Source organism: Vombatus ursinus, unplaced genomic scaffold, assembly GCF_900497805.2.
Source record: "Vombatus ursinus unplaced genomic scaffold, bare-nosed wombat genome assembly UNPS02009918.1, whole genome shotgun sequence".
In the NCBI taxonomy this organism is placed as follows: Eukaryota; Metazoa; Chordata; class Mammalia; order Diprotodontia; family Vombatidae; genus Vombatus; species Vombatus ursinus.
The window spans coordinates 5166260-5184609 of NW_020949696.1; the positions used below are offsets into that span (position 1 = coordinate 5166260).

At 46.0% G+C, this 18350-nt stretch overlaps 1 protein-coding gene across 1 annotated transcript in view; it reads right to left on the minus strand.

Moving 5' to 3' along the window:
- The window catches only part of LMNB2 (lamin B2), a 30385-nt gene that overhangs the window by 1741 nt on the left and 10294 nt on the right, over positions 1–18350 (minus strand). Inside the window, exons 3-11 of the mRNA XM_027853105.1 lie at positions 12995–13151; positions 12096–12221; positions 11198–11368; positions 10554–10679; positions 8613–8833; positions 6011–6302; positions 3716–3823; positions 2365–2484; positions 1610–1720 (exon numbers count right to left, since the gene is read on the minus strand). Coding sequence (XP_027708906.1) covers positions 1610–1720; positions 2365–2484; positions 3716–3823; positions 6011–6302; positions 8613–8833; positions 10554–10679; positions 11198–11368; positions 12096–12221; positions 12995–13151 — 1432 coding nt within the window. The remainder of the gene's footprint in view (positions 1–1609; positions 1721–2364; positions 2485–3715; positions 3824–6010; positions 6303–8612; positions 8834–10553; positions 10680–11197; positions 11369–12095; positions 12222–12994; positions 13152–18350) is intronic.

An 18350-nucleotide genomic window follows, 5' to 3' on the forward strand; every position in this document is an offset into this window, starting at 1 on the left:
AGATGGACTGGTTTCTGGGGACCCTTTTAAAGCTGAGAACCTAGGGCCCTAAATAAAACTGATGACTCCTTAGAAAGATCAGTTCTGATAAGAAGGTTAAAAGCTTTCAATCGCTAGTCAGTCTTTTTTTAGTCGTGTCCGACTTTGTGACCTTGCTTGGGGTTTTCTTAGCAAAGATACTGTAGTGGTTTGCCATTTCCTTCTCCAGCTCATTTTACAGATGAGGAAACTGAGGCAAACAGGGTGAAGTGACTTGCCCAGGGTAACACACCTAGTAAGTGTCTGAAGCTAGATTTGAACACAGGAAAACGAGTCTTCCTGACTCCAGGCATGACACTATCCACTGCGCCACCTGGTCATATTATTTTATTCATGATTATCCAGCTATAAATTAAGGTATAGTTAAGGGCCATGGATAGCTACAGTCTATCAACTTAAGATCATACCCTCTAGACCACAGCTATCAAACACACTGCCCCACCCCCCATCCCCCAACCACAGGGGAGGGGAGGGGGGCAAAACAGACCAAAATGTAACTGGGAAATATTTAACTAAATAAAAATACAAAATAAGTAGCATTATATTTTAAAACTAAGTCAATATGTAGCCCACAGGGATCCTTATGTATGGATTAATAGCCCCTATTTCCACTGGTGTTTGACAACCCTGCTCTAGACCATCACAGACTGACAGGCAATCCCCACACTGGGGTGCTGGACATTCTTAGAAAACCTGTCTAAAAGTTAATTGCTTTCTGCTCCTGTTGTTTATTTCAGGCTTCAAAATTATCCAATGAGTAAGTTGTGTTTTGGTGGCACAGAATGCCAGTTCTGGAGTAAGGAAGACCTGAGTTCCAATCTGGCCTCAGACACTTCCTAGCTGACCCTGAGTAAGTCACTTCACCCTATTTGCCTCAGTTTCCTCATCTGTAAAATGAGCTGCAGAAGAAAATGGCAAATCATTCCAGTATTTTTAACAAGAAAACTCTAAATGGGGTCACAAAGAGTTTGATATAACTCAACAAGAACAAAGGTGTGTTTTAGGGAACAGCAAATGAACACACCAGGCAAATGCACGCTGACACAAAGTTTAAACTTTCTACACCTGCTTTTGTGATTTAACAGGTAGGATTATGTAGGTACATACTAGGGCCCTAAGTAGCTACAGATTATTACTCACATAGGAGGAAGCCCTGAGGGAATGACTAAGTACACATCTTCCTATTCCTTGATCCCAGTATTATTCTAATACTACCCAAGGCAAACCAACATCAGCCTGCCTCCAGCTTCTACTTGGCACCAACCATACTTGGAAACAGTATTGCCACCAACAGCCCACCATGGGTCTTCCCAAACTCAGCCGTACCCAGGCTAATAACGACCTAAGAAGGCAGTTTCAAAGGATCAACTGGCTATACTTCACCAAGCATCTGGCAGGCTAATGTTTTAAAACCTTGTGATAACCAGGTTGGCCTAAGTGTTTCCATTTCCTCCTCCTCCACAAAATCAGCAGGCTAGACCAGACGAGCTCAGAGGCCAGTGAAACTCCTGCACACACACCCAAACCTATCCTTGGACAAAACCTCAGAAAGAACAAGATGGACACCTACCTGTTGGTGGAAAAGGTCTTCTTCCCCAAAGTCTGCTTCTTCCTCCTCCTCTTCCTCCTCCCCATTCTCTTGAACAACTAGTGATTGAGTCACTGTTCTCACTGCCACTTCCTAGGCAAAGCAAACAGAGCCATCCATCAGTGAGAGGAGACCCTGGTTAGCCCTTCTAACACAGCTTGCAGAGTGCCCACTCAGGTGGGGAAGCAGGAGGAGCGCTCCCCTTGAGGTCTGGGAAGATCTGTTGGGAGCACTCCCTTCTTAACCTAGTTATGTCCTTGCATAAGGAAATACCCTCTCTGGATTTCAGTTCCCCACCATCCCCAGCATACAAGGATGCTATGAGGATCAAATGAGGTAACTACTGGTGGGAAACCAAAGGAGATTTCCAAAAACAAGAGTTAAAAGGGCTCTAGATGTACAAGCTGACATAACTGCATCACATGCATACACTTGCCTGCCTCTTTTTATAGCAGGCCACAGCAGCCTTCCCCCACCCCCCAGAAGGCTCTGTCATGTGGGAGAGAGTGCTGGCTATCATGGGAGTTTGTTTCTATAACAGAGAACCATAGTTCTGGTGGGTTTTTCTGAGACCCTGGTTAAGGGGGCCCTGCCAACCAGCTGGTGACCCAAAGAACACATGGAAAATAAGACAAGTACAAATTCTGTCTTTGAGAGCAAGGAGCTGTGGCCCCATTCAAAGGGGAGGATACTGTGACTACAATCCAGTTAGCCTCAACCACACCTAAATAAAGTACCTCTCCATCTGCGTTGACCAGGTATGTTCGAAAATTTCCACCAGTGCCCCAGCTGCTCTGGTTCTTCCACACAAGAACAGATGGTGGGCTATGGGTCACACCAGCATCTGCTGCCCAGATCTGAGGAAAAACACAGTGAGGGATTCTTCCACCTCATTCTCAATTGCTCCCATCCAGAGCACCTATAACCTGTATCTCAAATTTCAAAGTCTCCAACCAGAAGCTGCCTCTCTCTCTGCCCTCTTCATTCCAATGAGGATGTCTTCAATTGCCTTACCAAGAGAACAGCCAGCTAGAAGATTGGCCCCTTCCTTCAGAGGAAAAAGGAAAGCTTCTAGTCCAGAACCACCACGTGGTTCAAGTATTTATGTCCTTCCTTGTCCCTGGGGCCTTGAAACTTCTCCTGCCTCCCTCCTAATCCCAGATGATTTACCTAAAGCTTAGACACCCCGCCCCCACTTTGCTCCAACTTACCACGTGTGCCCTGGTTCTCAGGGTCCTTCTACCTGGCTTCTGACCCAAGAAAAGTGATTTGACAGGAATTATATGTGACAATAATCCCTGTAGCTGCTTCCTGAAAGCCTCAAGGGTGGGGAAGGACTGCTGCTCTTCTCCCCTTCCTTCTCAAACAACTAGAAGGTCTGCTTCACCCTCCACCCCCAACCCAGCCATGTGGTTGTTAAGGTGAAAAGCTGCCTGAAGGCAAAAGGTGCAGAAGGCAATCCTGTCTTGCAAGCCAGTCACCAAATTACTGCTGGTGATCTAATTCTGGCTTTCTTAAATGGCACCCATGTCTCATACACGTGAAACATCACGTCGCTAGGCCAGCAGCAAAGCCTTCCATGTGCTAGTCCTCCCCCATGTAATCAAAGAGAAGTAGGCAGCAGGTCAGGACGCTCAGGGAACAGCAGACACCTCCTTTTGCAGCCTAAAAGGGCAGTGATTCTCCCTCTCCTCTGACAGGCAGGGTAGGAAGGCCCAGGTTTCCCCAGCTCACCAGGTAAAAAAAGCCCACTGTTCTTCCTAAAGCCAAGTCACCATCTCTCACAGCACTTCAGAGCAAAGGCTGGAGACCTTCCTCAATTAATTAATTACATAATAAAGGAAATGTCAGAGCAACATCAGGACAGCTCCTCTTTCCCACCTCAGCAGTCATCATGCCATCCCAGACTCTATCATGCCAGGTACCAGCAGCTGTACCAGGCAAGGTCACCAGGTGCTTGTTCTCTGCCCAAGAGTGGTCAGGATCCTACCTATTACAAGACTGGCAATTCTCTTGGCACCTATCACTAGGGGGAGCATTCCCCTAATCTAGCTCAACGACCCCAACGGTTAGTTCTCTCTGACATACCGTGACAGTCTGACCAGCCCGAAGAACATATTTGGGAGTAAATTTATAGGCAATTTCTTCACCTTCTCCAGTTTGTCTCTTTAGCCTCCAATTCCCTAGAGATTGATCCTAGAGAAAACACACAAGGCACCAGGTCAGTCAATCAAGACAAAGAGCAGGTTGGTTACACTCAAGGCTGAGCTCCTAGTTTACTCTTCTATAACACATAAAGTTTTAGAAAGTGCTTTTCCTCTAATACCTTGTTTTCCATGTAGAGACATGATAAAAATCTCCTTTTTGGTTCAACTGAAAACACTAAAAAAAAAAAAAAAATTCACAAGCCTTTTCCAGACTTGCACCTGCCTTACATCTTCACCATCCCTACCTCCCCAAAGGTGGGTAACAGGTTGAGGACTAAAGGTCTTTTCTTAAGGAAATGGATTAAGGGATGCTGAAGTTTTAGTTTGTTTGTTTGTTTTTTGAGGTAAACAGGATGAGGTGACTTGCCCAGGGTCACACGGCCAGTAAGTGTCTGAGGCCGGATTTGGACCCAAGACCTCCTGACTCCAACGCTCTATGCATTGCACCACCTCGATGCCCCATGGGATACTGAACTTTGAACTAAGAGTACAACTTCCTCATCCCCAGAAGAGCCTGCCACACCCCTTTATTATTATTCAGAAAGAATTTTCTATCTTGATCACTGTGGGGAGACCACCCCTTACAATCCTTGAGGGAGTGGCCAAAGAAAAAATTAATTTATGACTATCCTAACCCCAAACTGCATCTTAACAATGAAGACATTTTCATTATTCCAGATTCCTATAAATGTTACCTTAAATTGTCTTGGAAGAGAGACATGTCCAAGGGCACTGTGCCAGTTTGGACATTTCTCTAATATTAAATAAAAATGTTGGGGCAACTGTCGGTGCAATGGATAGAGCACCAGCCCTGGAGTCTAGCGGACCTGAGTTCAAATCTAGGCTCAGACACTTGACACTTACTAGCTGTATGACTCTGGACAAGTCACTTAACCCCCATTGCCTCACAAAAAAAAAAAAAAAGGAAAAAATGTTTCTGATCATAAGAGATTTATTAAGGTTGAACTGTTTACATTCCTACATGGAAAGATATTTGTATCTCATGAGACCTTTGTCAGTATTAGGGTAGTTGGAGGGTAAAAAAATTATATGTATAGATAGATAGATAGAGGGCACAGGGTGAGTTGGGGTGATATATGGAGAATAAAATTAAGGGATAAGAAAGAATTATACTGGGAGAAGGAGAAAGGGAGAGGTAGAATGGGGTAAATTACCTCAAAAAAAAATAGACAAGAAAAGGCTTTTACAATGGAGGGGCAGTGGGGGAAGGTGAGAGGGAATGAGTGAATCTTATTCTCACTGGATTTGGCTTAAGGAGGGAATACCATACACACTCAATTGGGTATGGAAATCTATCTTACCCTACAGGAAAATAGGGGGGAAGGGGATAAGAGATGGGAAGGGGGGATGATAAAGGGAAGGGCAGATTGGGGGAGGCGGTAATCAGAAGCAAACACTTCTGAGGAGGGACAGGGTCAAAAGAGAGAATAGAATAAATGGGGGGCGGGATAGGATGAAGGGAAATATAGTTAGTTTTCCACAACATGACTACTCTGGAAGTGTTTTGTATGACTACACATGTATAACCTGTATCTAGTTGCTTGCCTTCTCAATGAGGGTGGGTGGGGAGGGAGGAAGGGAGAAAATTTGGAACTCAAAGTTTTAAAAACTTTGTTAAAATGTTAAATGTTAAAAACTGTTTTCACATGCAACTGGGAAATAAGATATACAGGCAATGGGGTATAGAAATCTATCCTGCCCTACAGGAAAATTGAAGGGGAAGGGGATAAGAGAAGGTGGGGTGGGGGGGGAGGGAAGGCAGATTAGGGGAAGGGGTATTCAGAATGCATGCCATCTTGGGGTGGGGGGAGGGATGAGATGGGGAGAAAATTTGGAACTCAAAATCTTGTAGAAGTGAATGTTGAAAACCAAAAATAAATAAATTAATGAAATAAAAAAAAATTAAAATATTTCTGGCAAACTTGTGCTTAAAACAGAGTTAAATTATTAATATTTTTCTTTGACATTTAGATGAGGAAACTAAGTCTCAACAATGTTAAGTGATTTGCTTAAAGTCATACAACTGAGAAATACCAGAAGAAATACTTGGACCCCCAGGTTACCTGGCTCCCTCCCACCAAGCTGCTTTCTGATTTGAAGCCCTTCTCCCCGCCCCCCTCCCCCTTTGTCCAACTCATGGCGCCTGCATTCTCACTTTATCAGAGCTGTTCTTGAGCTGCACGAATTTTCCCTCCAAATCAATCTCCTCTATGCTGATGCTGCCGGTGGCAGAGGCTTGCTGCGACAGCTGGAAGCTGCTAGTGCTGGCACTGCTGGCGCTGCTGCCAGTGCCGATGCCGCTAGTGCCGCTGCCTGAATGCTCCTCCAGCTCCACTCGCTTCCTCTTGCTTCGAGAAGAGCGGATGGCTGAAGTGCTGCTGCTGCTGCTGCTCGAGGTGGCTCTGGACACTGTGACTCGGGATGATGGGCTAGGGGACAGTTTCAGCCTGCAAACCAAAAAGTAAACCGGCTCAAGGAGGGCTGACAGACAATTCTGGTGGGTAATACCTTTTCAGGGAATGGATATCCTAGAAAACACCTAAAAGGGCTGGAGTTGGCCCCTCAACTATCCCATGGTGCCCTCCTCAGGAACAGGAGGCTGGGCTGGACAGGTCACCACTGACCCAAGACTGCATTTCAGAGGTTTCCTAAGGAAAGCCAGGAAGCAGCTTGGCTGGAGCAGAGCCACGAGGAGGGGAAAAGACTGAAGAGAATTCAGACTAAGGGTTGTTCTTGCTTTCATGAAGTCTTAGGAGGGCTGCAGTTAAGGCCAAAAAACAAACTCTGTTCTCCAGGCTCCCTCTTTATCAATTAGCCAAGCCCTTTCTGAATTGTTCCAGCAAAAGGGTTTCAGCTCTAACATAATTTAGGTACTCAGTAAAAAAATTTGTCAGGCAGGACAAGAATGGCAAAGCAGCTCTGAGATGAACTGAGCAAGAGTCCATGAGAAGTCCCAGCAGACTCACCCACTGAGACAATACAGGGAAATCTACCACTCCTGAGCCAAAGGCTTGGTTTTCACCTGTACTTTTTTACATGCCAGTGATGTGGCTAACACAAAAATGCAAATGCCCACATTTTGACAAGTAATGTGGCTGAGGAGGAGCTAGATTAGTCCCAAGGGACTTATGGCTCTGTTTTGCTGAACAGAACAGCAGAATGATCTCACTTTCTCAATTCTCACATTATCATAGAATTAACCTTATTCTTCTGTGTATGCTAGGAAAAGAGCAGACTTTAGAGCACAGTCATTTTCTTCTATTATGCTGAAGAGGGCCATTGCCAAAATGGGCTGAACAGCAGCTAGAAGTTATAAAGAGGAAGATTTAGTCACACATAAGTAAGAACTTTCTACTAATTAGTCATCCAAAAGTGGAATGAGTGCCTCTCTTGTCTACCGCTGACAGTCTCCAAGGGGAGGCTGACCACCCTCAGATTATACTGCAGAGGGGATGCCTGCCTACTCAGGAATGGCTTGGACTAGATACCGAGGCCCTTTCCAACTCAGAGACTATGATTCTAGGCAAACTGAGTGCCCCCCCACCAAACAGGACAAGCTCATGAGGGCTGAAGCCCTCTATAGCACTTAGCACAAGAAAGAGCAAAGAGGAAGTGCTCAGTAAATAATAATTGAATTGAAGTTTATCTTAACTGTCCCGGACCTTGGACAACATCAGCAGTGATCAGAGAGATCAGTTAAGCAAATGGACAGCTGACCATCTACAGCAAAAGCTCACTTAGATGTTCAGTCATCTAGAAATGTCAATTATGTAAAACTCAGTTGAGAAAGAAGCAAAAAAGGCCTCCTAGTAACTGCAATGGAATATTGCTGTGTTGTAATAAACAACAAATCTGGACTTCACGGGAACATGAGAAGACCCCTATGAGCCAATACAAAGGGCAGTGAGCAGAACCAGGAGAACCAAAAGAAGATGAAGTTAAAGGCTGTGTAATTCTGACTAAACAGGATCAGAAGCGATAGCAATTCACCTTCCTCCTAAAGCTATAGAGCAGAGTGTGGCAAAGGAGGTTCACTGGGTAAAGGTGGGGCTGGGGTGGGGGGAGGGGAATGGGGGACACAGCTGAAAATTACTGAAGTAATCACAAAATAAACCAATAGAAGTCACCCAAATGGCCAAAAGCCACATCACATATCCAGGATCTAAACTGTGGGCGTCTCTTCCAGAGGATTATCCCAAAGGACCTGACTCTTACTTTATACAAAATTTTAACAAGTCAAGGTAATCGGGTTTCTCATCCCAAAATAGGGTCAATGGGGTAAAGGGAGAGCGCTGCCAAGGGAAGCAGCCACAGATGAGAGCTGATAGCCTGGCAGGGAGGAAGAGACAGGAAAAAGACAAGAAAAAAAGAAAAAGACAAGAAGCAGACCCAGGAAAACTGGAAGCCCAGCACGGCAGGGGCCATTCTGTGCAGGAGAGCTCCTGAAGGCCCTGAAGAGTAATGTATGCTCATCTTCAAAAAAGTGACTCCACATACAGTGTCTCCCTGAAATGGCCAGGAAAGCGTGTGATACGTTTTTAGAGATTTACACCAACACTGCCTCAAACAACAAAAAGGTTCTTAAAAGGAACCTGCTTCAGATCTCTAAAAGTGTCTGTAGAACACATTTCCCAATAACACTGGACAAATGAGCTATCACTGGAATTCTCTTGAGCACTTCAGTGAGGGCCCCAGGAGGCCTGTTCCTCCCTCCTGAAACATTTTTTAAGCCAAGAGTGCAGCCTGCCCTCCCTTACCTCTCCTCCTCTCCTTCCAAGAGTTTCCGATACGCATTGATCTCCATGTCCAAGGCAAGCTTGACATCCAGCAGTTCCTGATACTCAGTCAGCTGCTGTTGCATCTGGTCCCTCATCTCTGTCATTTCCCGCTCCTTGGCATCCAGCATCTTGCGGAACTTCTCCCGCTCGCCACCCAAAATCTCCTCCAGCTCACGGATTCGATCTTCTGCTGCACTGGCCTACGGTTTCACAGAAGGTGGTTAATCCAGCTGGTCAGACTCCATACTGTACAAGGAACCTGAGAGCCCAAAGTAGGCAGTGGAGATAAAAAAAGCTAATCCCAAAGGTGAGGCATGAGCCAAAGAAGTTGATGAGAAAGCAGCCACATTCTTCTTCTACAAGTGATTTACAGCAAGCTCGCTTACTGTAACGGCACAGCCTCAAAGCCAGGAATGGGACTCCTCTGTGTTGGTGTTCGTCCCTGACCTCTCTCAGATCCACACTTTCACCTGGCCCCCCCAGATCTACTTCTTCTCTGTAACCTCTCTCGGCACCATTAGCCTGTCCTTCCTGCCACCCACCATTCCATAGCCTGGCCCCCAGACTCTTGGCCTCTCTGCTCTTCTTCATGTCTCTGCCAGAATAATCCTTCTTATGAAAAGATTACTCCCTGTTCAAAACTCACCGGGCTCAGCTCCCCTTGGGCTACCTAATAAACTTAAAGCTCTTCTACCTAGCATTCAAGGTCCTCTCCAAAGTGGCTATAATGCCTCTTGGGTATTACCTTACACGATCCCCTCTAAGGCCTTGTTGTTGTCCTGTCCCACAAACACACCGTGACCCCTTCCTCTCTTTTTGTCCTTTGTCCCATGTGCCTAGAGTAGCACTTCTCAAAATTTGATCATGAAGCCAACTGTTTTCATAATAATCTAAGATGTTATTTGACTATTAAACTAACTACTCCTCCTTTTTTCAACTACATATTTGTATGACTTTGGATTTTCCTCATATACCTCAACCAAAAAAATATCACAATAGTCAATAAACATTGGTTAAGTACCTACTATGTGCCAGGCGTTGGGTTAAACAACAGAGTGAATGCAGAAAAGGTTATGAGAAATTAAGTTGCAAATTCATGAGATCTGCAAAAATATATAAAGCAATGCAATTCTCACTAATCCTTATTTTGGAAAAATTATTTTTTGTTAACATGTAATGGGTTATTTTTAAATGAATATTTAGAAATGTATCAGTTTTTTATTTCTAATACAGTAAACACTGATAGAACTCACACAACAAAAGTTCTTTGGGGTCCTCGACCATTTTTAAGAGTATAAAGGGGTCCTGAGAACAAAAAGTTTGAGAATCTCTGGCTTTGAGTACCCTTCAGGCCTCACAGTCCTTTACAACCTCACTAGGGAGCAGTATTACTATGGAACACTGTATTCTAGTGCGTATTTGAGTTTTGCTCCCTAGCATGGGCAGGATCTGTGTCTAATCTAATCTGTTCTCAAAGGCACTTCATATACTGAGTGAATGATAGCTGTTGAGTGAATGGACTGTCTGAGCAGTTTGAATTAAGTCAGAAAAGACGGGGTAGGAGGCTGGGACAGGCCTTTCATATTCCTAAACCCAAGTTTCTTCATAGGTAAGATGCAAAGTGATACTTGTTTTCAGTCAAGTGCTTCGTCAATCAATGTACTGTATAAAATCATGAGCATCTCAATTATTCTAATGAGACTGGAGCTGGAAAAACATGCAGTTTCTTTGAGCTTCACGGGAATGAGAAAGGCATTGATGTCATGACTTCCAAAAAGGGCCCGAGGCCTGGTAGTCTGAGGACGGACAGCCCTCCAAGAGCAGAGACTGCACGTGTTTCAATGCCTGCTGACAAAATTCAGCATGGAACCCAAGGGTAAATGATCCAAAGTAGGAGGCAGAGGGGGTCCAGGGCATCACCTGTTTCTGGAGGCTGGAAAGCTGGTAACTGAGAGACTCCACTCGCATTCGGGCTTCCTTCAGCTCCTCCCGAGCTGCGCTGGCTGCTTTGTCATTTTGGTCAGAGCAGAGTTTGGCATTCTCCAGCTGAAAGAGGGAAGGAGGGAAGACACAACAGGACAGGCCACTTAGAGGAAAGCTGAGCTGACCCCTGCCCCTGGTGGGAGCCGAGCTTTCCCCACATGTGACTGCCTACCTGCCTTCACCACAGCATCTCATCTTGCCCCATCCCCTTGTTCTACCACACCCACCGGGTGCATGGCCTCAGGGCACAGTCCTCTTTAGAGTACACAATGCAATCGGATCTCACAGGCCCTGCTGCACTGAAGCCTGAGCAGTAATGCAAGGAGGGAGGCAGGAGGACTATGCTCCCACAATTGATGAGAATGGCCAGAAGCTGCTGCTGGGACCATCAGAATGGACAAGCCTTTAACACACACATCCACCCTCAGGCTACCCTCAGATGCTTATTTTAACCTGATTGGTCCTCAGTAAAAGTATGGGTGCTAAGGACTATGAACTCCTCTGGGGCTGATCTTTCAGGAACCAATACCTCCAGCCTCTCAGGGCACAAGGTCTGGGGCAGCAGGCTCCCTTGCTCATACCTTAGCCTGGTAGGTCTGTTCCAGCTCCAACTTGTAGAGCCTCACTTGCTCATCGTGCTGATTACGAAGGTCCTCCAAGGCCTGCGCCATCTTGAATTCATATTCCTGCTGACGGCTGCTATCAACCTCTACCAAGCGGCGCTCGTGGCTCTTGCGAGTCTCTCGTACCTCCTAGCCCGAGAGAGAAAAGGACAATTACTGGAAATCAGCGGTCTGCTTCTCGGCTGAAGGGCAGAAAGCTGGAAGCTGCTTTGCTACAGCTTTCTCTTCTCAGAAGCATCAAGATAGTGAGAAGGTGAGCTGACCCAAACTTCCAACCAGAGTCCTTGTTTCATGACAGATGTGAATAGCAAGGAGGAGAGAACAGACAGGGAAGAAGTCCTTGAAGTCACTGACAATTCAAGGCCCCAGAGCTGCCCTTGTTCCCTTGACAGCAAAGATGCCATCTCCCTGGTTGTATCTCTGGATTTCTTCTTCAATTCTTTCAACAAAGACTAGGTGCTTAACATGTACAAAGTACCAGGTGTCAGGTGCTAATGGAGACAGCTTAGAAAGAACATAGTGATCAGCCCAGAGCTAGGTCTTGCCTCCACCTGGGTGAGGCTATTGGGCCCAAAGCCTATCCACACGGCCACACTCTTCTCTCTAATGAGAGGGTGGAGAAGAGGAGACTGCAGGGCAGCCCGCTACGAGGGGACAGGGGAATGACGGTGGTATCTAGGGTTCTTGGAGGAGCTATGAGAGGGAAGTCTCTGACTCCTTCACAATATGTCAAAAGCTGGCCTAGCCCTTGTCTAGGGGTCAAGGAGAAGGCAGAGGAAAGGCCCAACAAATGCACTTAGGAACTAAACTCCCCACACCACCCTTCGGGCCCTTTATTCACAACAGGATAAAATACCTCTTCAAATATGTTCTTCCGGAAGTCTAGCTCTTCCTGCAAGCTCTGGTAGCGATTCTCCAAGTCCACCCGCATCAGTGTCTCCTTTTCCAATTGCTTTTTTGCCACAGCATGACCATCTTCTGCCTGATATTGAGGGTTGAACCCAACATGTTCAGGTGCCTTCCTCCCACTCCCACCCTCACTCCACCCCACCCAAACTTTCCTGAGACCCTTAGGTCTTAATGGTAGGCACAGTATTAATCCACAGGCCAGGTCAGGGAGCAAGCACATCTCAGACCTTGGGTAATGTAGTAGAAAGAACTCTTAATGTGCAGTCACTTGAAATGGGTTGGAATCCCAGACTAGAACTTATTACTTATGTGACCTGGGCGAATCCTCCCACCTCTCAGTTTCCTCATTTGTAAATGGGGACAAGAACTCTTGAACCACCCACTTCACAGGTTGTTAAGAGTCAAACTAGGATGTCAGGTTACTGGTGAATGGAGAACACTCCAGTCCTGTCAGTTCTTAGGATTGTAAGGCAATTCAATGCAAGTATGACTAAGGACATGGCATTTCACATGGCTGCAGTCATTGGGGTCACACTCTGGCTTTGCATAAACAGAATTACCTCAACTCCCGGCCATTCACCCAGCCTTGGCATGGCAACATATGCATGTAGTCCCAACTTCCCACTGATGAGGCTACCTGGAATCCCAAATAGGGCCCTCCAGCCTCACTTAAATACCTCCCATGACAGGGAATGGAGATTTAAGATTTAATGACAAGAAGTAGAAGGAGTGGAAAAGAGTGGCCCAGAAGACTGTCACAGGCTGCCAGGTCCATTCTAAAGGCAGAATGGTTGCCATGCCCAGGACCACTGACCCACTGGCTCACAAGCAGGTTGAAGTCTATACCTTAGCAAGCTGGGCCCGGAGCTCAGCGACATCACTTTCCAGATTCCGTTTGTCACTCAGGGCAGCAGAAAGTTCAGCCTCACTCCGGTGAAACAGGGACTCAAGGTCCTTCACACGTCCCTGGGCAACAGTCAGATCTCCATCCTTTTTCTTACAGCTGAAATTTAAGCAGAAATGCTTGGATGAATAAAGCAGACAGACTGTGGTCCAGCCTGATGACCACCTAGGGCAACAGACTGAGTTGTGAACTGGGAGTCAAGAGCCCCTGGTTCCAGTTTAGCTCTGCCATTAACTAGCTATGCCACCATGGGCCCATCCATTTCCCTTCTCTCTACCTCACATCTATGTAAAACGGGAAGTTGTTTGCCCAATCTAAAAACATTAAATTTCAATGCATGTATTTCTACTCAACTTTAAAAAAAGAAAACAATAGTCTTTGTTGTTTGCCACACAGAAGGCAAAAAAGATTAAGAAAAAGATGGAGATTTTAAACAAATACCCAATTGGAGGTGTTCATAATAAGTACATATTTTATACTCTTTAAGCCACATCACTAAGTGCCCAGATAGGCGTTTTCTTGAGCCTCTCCAAATGGACATATAGCAAGTGTCCAAAGGCAAGTTCTTACTCGTCACTTCAGCTAAGGCAAGGGCCAAAAGAACATCCTCTAGCCCTCCCTTCTAGCAGAGAAAACCTGACTCAGCAGTCTCCAAAGAGTTCTAAAAATAGTGAGAAAGAAAATCTCCCAATAAGCTCTGCTCCTTACAACCTGTATGACCTTGGAAAAGTCCCTTCCCCTCTGGTCTTTAATGTTTTCTAGGTTTCTTTTAGACTAGAGTATCTGAGGTCCCATCTTACTCTGTGATCTGAGTCCCTGTCCACCCCACCCAGCCAGTGCTATTTTCAAACCCCCAAGCAGAAGGAAAGGGGCCTAAGTGATTCTAAGCCTAAGTGATTATGTTGGCTACATTCAACTTCACACTGAACCCAACAGGTTTCCTCTCAAGAAAGTCTCCTGGCATGGTAGGGTTCCCTTCAACAGTACCTCCTTAAATAGCTCCAGTTTGCAAAACCTCCCACCACCACCCAAACAGCTGGTCTCAGGGGGCCAGTATGAGTGCTTGACCAGAAAGAGGATCTGCTACCAAACAGAAGAGGCCTGGCCCCTACTAGAGAGAAGGCACAGATCAGGTAGTACACCCTAGGCATCACCCTCTTAAAGAACACGAAGGAACTGGAGCCCCAAGGCCCACTATTTCGGTGAGTAACACTATTATTGCTGCACAGCCCAAACAGGCCTATCCCAGGTCCCACCAGCAGGGGGCAATGGGCCCCCTCACAGGACAATCCAGGTCAGCGGCTCTCACAGGCTCTTAGCTAGCACTAGTAGTAACTTGTTCAGCTTTGGCAAATTCAGTAGTTGTGCCATCATCCCCCAGTGATCAAAGGAAAGCCTGGCCTGCCTGAAGGCAAGGTCTGGCCTAAGTATCCTTGGGGAACCTGTCAGCTCTAGGATTTGCTGGTCAGTGGGCGGATTCCCAGGTGGGAAAGGGATTGAAGTCTCAGGGGAAAGACATTAAAGTATAGGGAGGGGCTTCCCACAACATCTCTAGGAGCTAAGTGTGAGACACCCAGCTGGAAAGGACAATTCTCTAGCTCAGGCTCATCCCACTTTGTAGAAGGAAAAAAAGCTCCAAATGAAGTGACCTGTCCCACCCGGGTCACATCACACATCTCAGCCTGGACACCCACCCACATCTTTCTGATTCCAAGTTTCATTTCCTCCCCCAATACCATGTTAACCTAGATGAACATTCCACATCCCACAGGGCAAGGGCTTGCAAAGGGGCCCCAGGGCAGCTTCCCAGTTTCAGCAGAATTATCACCCAAACACTGGCCTTTGGACTGAGTATTGACAGCTAGATAAGAGGCCGTCATTGGGAGAGGCAGCCCTGGCCAGGCACTCTCTGGCAGAAGGGTTGGCTCCACTCTGCCCCAAGAGGGCTGTCACAATAAGGCTTTACCACCCTGTGCCAGTTTTCCTCAGCTTCCCCTGGTGCCAGTTTGACATCATAGGGTCTGAAGACCACTACCAGACCATGGCTGCTCATATGTCCTGGGAGCTTTGTAGGATACAAGTCAGGTTCAGACAATGAGACAAAATGGTAGAGAGCAAAAAGGGCCGGACTTAAAATGACAGCTCCGGTTTTCAAGCCCTGATCTCCTACCCTCCTACTACCTATGTGACCTCAGGCTCCACGCTGGTACCTGTGAAGTGAGGGGACTGGACTCAACAATCTCCAAGCTCCCCCTAACTCTAAATCTATGATCCTAGGTCAAAAGGACAAAGGTTTCTGCCCATCACTGCCCAATTCTGTTCTGGTACAGGCTGGACTAACCAGGAGCCTCCCTGGATCCCTTCTCATTCAGAGAAGGTAAGTGACTGGTTCACAATGACACAGGTCAGGGTAGACAGCCCAGGACTCCCCATTCCAGAGCTAGGCTGCACTGCACTTTAGAATCTCACACAGAATTCCCTCCCTCCTTCCCCCGGTGAAAAGCTTTCATGGGCATCATGAAATGTTTATTGAAATAAAGGACCCCAGCAGCATCCCAGGGACAGCAGGGTACATGTGTTCCTTGGATCAATGTGGTGGGGGACCCAAATGCTGCCAGGAGGACACTTGGAGAGCTAAAGCACCAGCATATCAAGTATTGACCTGGGTTCTAGGTCTGATTCTCCTATCTAGCAAGAGAAACATATTTAAAACCCATTTATAGTAAAACTGAAAACATTCGATATTTTCCTCTAAAGCCTTTTTCCTCCTCTAAAGCTAGAACACAAAGGCTTTTCTTAGGGAAATAAATAAAGGGTGATAGGGAACCTTTTGGCAAAGAACTCTGGTCTGTTCAAGATGGTGCCCATCCCATCCCTGAAGTGATTAGTGGTAAGTGGGAAGTCCTGGGTTCATCGAAGGGCAATCAGTCTCCCCATAGTTACCAGTCCACCAGAAGTGATGGTCCAGTGCTGACTCACTCTTTTCCACAGAGAAAGGATTAAGATATTAATGCAAGGGAGGAGGTCCTTCTGTCTGGCTCCAGGAGTGAGGAGTGGCCCACAACTATGGGATGGTGACTTGGTTATTCAATCAATTGTGGAAGGTCAACATATCTTGTCCTAGTTCAAGATTCTTACAAATGTTACCTGAAATCATCTTGGGGCAAAATGTCATGTTGAAGAGCAAGGGTACTACGCCAGTTTGGACCAATCTGTATCTCTCTCGTACTATATTTCTATAGTATTTTTTCTTCAACACAGCTGAGGTCCCAACCTCAGGCAATTCACCTTCCCTCTATCCCTCAGTTTCCCTATTTGTCAGATGAAGAAACTGAGCTAGATTCTTGATGTTTAGAGGATCTCCAGGGGCCATTCACAGGATAGTTCACCCTGGATGGTTGAGCAAGCCTCCATTTCCTCCATTCTCCAGGAGGCCCAGAGATGTGGAAGTGACGATTAAAGGAGTACAGAGGGGAGAGTCTGCTTGCTTGTAGGATAAGATAAGGTTTGGGAACGATTTTTGGACAGATTTCTAGGCCAACAGATAGATGACTGTTAAGCCCATCTCCTGCTTCTCTCTGGGCACTGACACAAGCCATTCCATACCTGGAAAGTGCTTCTTCTTCATATAGCTCAGAAACCTTGTCTTCCTTCAAGATAACTCGATTTTCACCTCCTCCCTGAAGCCTTTACTTTTTTTCATCAACCTGTGATGATCCCTGATGCTCTTCATTGCTAAGTGTGCTCTCCTTCCTCAAATTTCCTTGTACTATGGGGCAGCTAGGTAGCACAGTGTATAGAGCACTGGCCCTGGAGTCTGAAGGACCTAAGTTCAAATCTGGCCTCAAGACACTTACTTACTTACTTACTAGCTGTATGACCCTGGGCAAGTCACTTAACACTGACCGCCTCCTAATTAAAAAAATTTTTTCCCCTTGTACTACGCTGGTACTACAGTGGTGCTTATAGCAAGTCTCTTTGGTTTTGTCTTTGTACGCCCTACCCCTGACTCACTGCCTTGGACAGAGAAGTCACTCACTAAGTTTAAGATGGAATTATTAAAAGCCTCACCATTGTGTTTACTAGTTAAGTGCTACCCTTTACCTTGAACTTTAAAAGGCCTATAATCCCTTCACTGCTAGAGATCCCAAGTCCCTTCATACCACAGCAGGCACTTTTATGAGGTGCAGTGGTCCCAAAACACCCCCAATACCTGCTGGCGGCCAGCCTTCATGTGTCCTCAGCCCCCTAATCTGCATCCAGGCAAGTGTGAAAGGTCCAGCCAGAGTTTCTATTCCCCTGGCAAAGTCTAAAGAGGCAAGGTCACCTCTACCCAGGATGAGGCATAATTCAAAAGAGACCCTTAATGAAGGTTAACTAGGAAAGACTGAAAAATACCAAGCCAAAGAAATTAAGCCTTAAATGAGGATGAATTCATTAATAAAAACTATTTAATTATGTAAGAAACATTGTGCTAAATGCTGGGGAAACAAACAGAAAAGTTTTCCCCTTGATCCCCGACAGCATTTAAGAAAATGTGGGTGCGTGGCTTTCTAAATAACAATGTCATTTTCATACCTGAGGTCAAGCAGGGTGGACCCCATTTTACATAAGTAATAGGGCACATCCTCCCCTAAAGGGCAATCAGTGTTATAACACATCTTTCAAAAAACACGTGTCTGTTCCAACACAAGGGAACATTCTGAGCATAACTCTAGTTTGCTTCTACACAACTTCTTCCTCAGAAACAGTGCCAAAAATGGCAGCAGTTCACGACTCACAAGCTACAGCCCAAAAGTAACTCCAGGTCTTTATCAGCACAAAGGGCCATTGTATATTCTGTCTTCAGGTGCAGAAGGAACAGTGAGGAGAGAAGGACCAGCCCACATCCTCCACCCCCTTGACTGCCCATCCTAACCATTTAACATATACAAAACTACTGTCATTTTTTAGTAGGCTCCCATCTTTTTTGAAGTATCACTGATGAAGGTTTTGAGCATTATGCCCCAGCCTCATTTCCCCATAAGCTCTGTGGCTTTTATTGCATGATTTTGCATAGCAAGATGCTTTTGGAGAAGGCATATTTTGTTTTCCAGCAAAGCTGACAATCAACTTTTGGAAATCTAATAATATGTAATTGCCCTCCACCCCATAGTTGATGTTTTCTAAGCACGGATCTTCTTAACATGGGGCCCCCTATATAAATGAAGCCATAGGATGGATGAAGTCCTCCCACAGAGTTAAGTAGACCAGATGATTTCTTGCCATGGCAGGCCTGTCAACTCTGTGGTTGCTTTA